The 3,380-nt window shown below is 33.9% G+C and overlaps 1 protein-coding gene across 1 annotated transcript; it reads right to left on the reverse strand.

Annotated features, from left to right (window-relative positions):
* Positions 1–6: 6 nt before the first annotated feature.
* On the reverse strand, positions 7–3,095 carry LOC108624839 (5'-nucleotidase domain-containing protein 3-like; the record flags this gene model as incomplete). Its single annotated transcript, XM_018024400.2, has 7 exons — positions 7–992; positions 1,064–1,204; positions 1,276–1,462; positions 1,583–1,740; positions 1,819–1,959; positions 2,036–2,038; positions 2,838–3,095. Coding segments are annotated over 7 exons (1,245 nt in total), but the record flags the coding sequence as incomplete, so codon positions are not given.
* Positions 3,096–3,380: the final 285 nt, after the last annotated feature.

A 3,380-nucleotide genomic window follows, 5' to 3' on the forward strand; every position in this document is an offset into this window, starting at 1 on the left:
CTATTGTTTACGTACATTTGAACACATTTATATTTATTGAAAGCAGAAACTGTAAATCAAATTGTAATATCACTATGATAAGCAAAGTACGTTTACATTGATTGGATGTCTTTTCAGTAATTCCAATAATATCCAATTCTATATGTGGTCGTATTTACATAGATAAATTCTAATATAAAAAATATAATCAACATTCTATTTAAATTGTACTTTAATTTTTATACTTCATCGTAAAATAATGTTCATATATCTATTCATGCATATATTTTGATATGATGAACATCTTTAATTAAAGTGTTCTCTCTTCTCAGAAGAATTCATTAAATAGAATTATCCGAAATTCATTAACTAGATCATTCTTGTTCTCAAGTATTTGATTGAACATTTGAATGTATTATTCTCTTTGCCTAAAAAAGCAATACGCACGTACTACATCAAAATACTCTTGAATGCTGCATTACATGGTTATCCGTCCTAAGCAGTCTAACATTCTCTTTTTATTTACATAAAACGAAAATGCGTTTTTAAATATAATTCCACTACTCTATCTTTGATTTTTGCTCCGTAAACTTCCGTCGCGCTTCGAAGCATCTCACGCATCTAATCGAAAATCTACATACATAACGATGTATATGTTACACGAAGTAACTCGTATATTCATGCGGCATCACGCCTCTCCTCGGATAAAACGTATGGCTTGTCGAGTATTCTAACAGGTTCGTGATCGAGCTCATGTAAATGTCGGCGAACCGAAAAAGTCTTCGCGAAAAATACGTGGGATTGTGGTATGTCCGAAATACCGAGCCAAACTGTTTGTTAAATACTCGTTTTATCTCGTTCCTCAAACTGTCTCTTTCGTTAATCCATTCATTGAGTACGATTTGCACATCCGGCCCTTCGTAATCTTGATGATCCTCGATCAATCCCGTTAACATTTGTAACCAATTCGCGTTCTCCTTGAATCTTGGATTATTCAACGTCGCGATTTCATGCTAGAACAGAAATTAATCCTTATGTATGTCTTTCTTCTTGAAGAAATCTAGATTTATAAATGTGAACTTACGCTCAGTTCTTTGATTATCGCACCGGTTCGCCAGCCATGCTCTAACGTAACATCCGCTAAGTCGCTGTAAGGGTGATCTCCAAAATATAACACTTGATGCCCCTGCCAACCAGTCATATCTTGTAACTGTTTGACTGTTCCCTAATTTTAGAATTAATATCGACATTATAATGTGTCTAAGAATAATTTTGAGCAAGCTTTTCTACACTTACTTCCAGATATATCACTCCTTTTTCAAGTGTGGTCACTCGATCCCATAGTTGAGTTTTGTTGATTTCATCGTAGATTCGAAGGGGCCGCGTTTCTTCGGTAAAGAATTTCGGTTTCCTCGCTTGAACTATTACCACATCGAAGTAGTCCCTCCAATCGTTACCGACTAAGAATTTCATTCCAGTATCGCTAAAAATTAAATTACATCACCGTTTCCATTTAATAATAGTAAAAGTTATAAATATCTATGCAACTGTGAAAGTAAGAAAAGTTTTCAGTGTACTTCCTCAGTTTAATTATAATACTTACACAAAATGGAAAGGGCTATTGGTCACTAGGAACATATTTTTATTATTTTTTTTCAGACGCTCAAAGAATCTTCTTAAATCTTTATTTTGTTCCAAGTACTCGGACACGTTTTCAACTACCATGCCATGCATTATCGGATGGCAACTTTGTACAGAATTCTGAAATGAAATTGAACCGTGTAAAAACAGTGGGTAGCAATATGCTTCTGTACGTTTTATAAAATTGATTCTTCTTACCTTTACGTCTCTAAAAAGTATTTCAGGATGGTAATCGATATGGTTACTCAGGAAGTATTCGGTAACGTTACAAAGAAGACCCATTTCCGGCACAGAAAATAAATCAGCCAATTGAACCATTTTCGTTCGGTGTAATGCCTCCTGAGAAAATTGCAATTTCCATTGCGTAATTAAAAGATTTTCTGTACACCGCAAACACCGAATATGTAGTACTCACTTTCTATGTATCACGTTGAACAAATCCATCAATGAAAACACATACGTTGACGCATGCAAACAAATAAACGATGTTTGAACAGCTTTATGTACATATGTTACACATTTTCAGTTTCTTAGGAATGTATCATAAAATTAAGCACACGTGGACGCGCATACAAATGACAGTCATATGTTCTGTCGTTTCTTTTGCAAAACATTGTTGTTAATTTTTACTTTTCTATTAGACTTTTATAAATCTTCTGAGCTATTGTTTCTAACAACTACGAATGTAAAAACCAATATGCTAATTAGACGTATTGTCTTTTTTCAACTTTTTACCATTTGCAAACGTTTTACAAAAAAAGATAAGATTAGACATGCATGTTACACTGTACGTATAAATATTCACAGAAATATTTATCTTTTCTGTATTCTAATTGAATATTAAAGTCATATTGAAGAAACTATGTTAGGAAAGAAATTATGGTATGAACGGAAAGAATTGTTATTAGTACAGTATTTCATTCCAGTGTTAGACAGATATTACCAATATTAATAAATTTGATCGGTGCAATAGGAATTAATTGAGATGNATGTTACACTGTACGTATAAATATTCACAGAAATATTTATCTTTTCTGTATTCTAATTGAATATTAAAGTCATATTGAAGAAACTATGTTAGGAAAGAAATTATGGTATGAACGGAAAGAATTGTTATTAGTACAGTATTTCATTCCAGTGTTAGACAGATATTACCAATATTAATAAATTTGATCGGTGCAATAGGAATTAATTGAGATGAATTCGAGACTGCTTACGTGAGAATGTTTATGAGGCGCTTCGACGTAAGCGATCGGTATTATTCGGTTCTTATAGAGCCTGAGGACTTCTTCGTCCGGTAGCGGATGTAAGCCACGGTAAACGGTGCCAAATTGAATTTGCAAGAAACTGTCGAGTTTCAGCAGCAGACCCTTTTCGATGTCATAATGAAGGCCGCGAACAGCAAAATCCTCCTTATACGCGAGCTCGCTGATTCCCTCGGGATACTGTCGATTAATCAAGTTTGCGTTCAAGTTTCAGTTGAAATTCTCGTTTAGCTATAATTGTCGCTTGATTTTCATTTCGAGAAAACGTCGCTGACGAACCGAACTCGCCAGCAGAAATGAGTTACGAAGTTTCATTCAGCTCCCTCGAATTAGTCTCGACAAGCTTGAAAGTTTGTCGACCGTTTCTCGATTGACGTATACACGTGTATACATACCATTCAAATTTTCCAAGCAGTTACGTTTTTTTTATTTAAATACGCTACTTTGTTATGTTCAAAGTAATTATTTATAATCAACGATTATGTTGAATTAAAA

This window comes from Ceratina calcarata, unplaced genomic scaffold (genome assembly GCF_001652005.2).
Source record: "Ceratina calcarata isolate Rehan_Ccalc_2016 unplaced genomic scaffold, ASM165200v1 scaffold3299, whole genome shotgun sequence".
In the NCBI taxonomy this organism is placed as follows: Eukaryota; Metazoa; Arthropoda; class Insecta; order Hymenoptera; family Apidae; genus Ceratina; species Ceratina calcarata.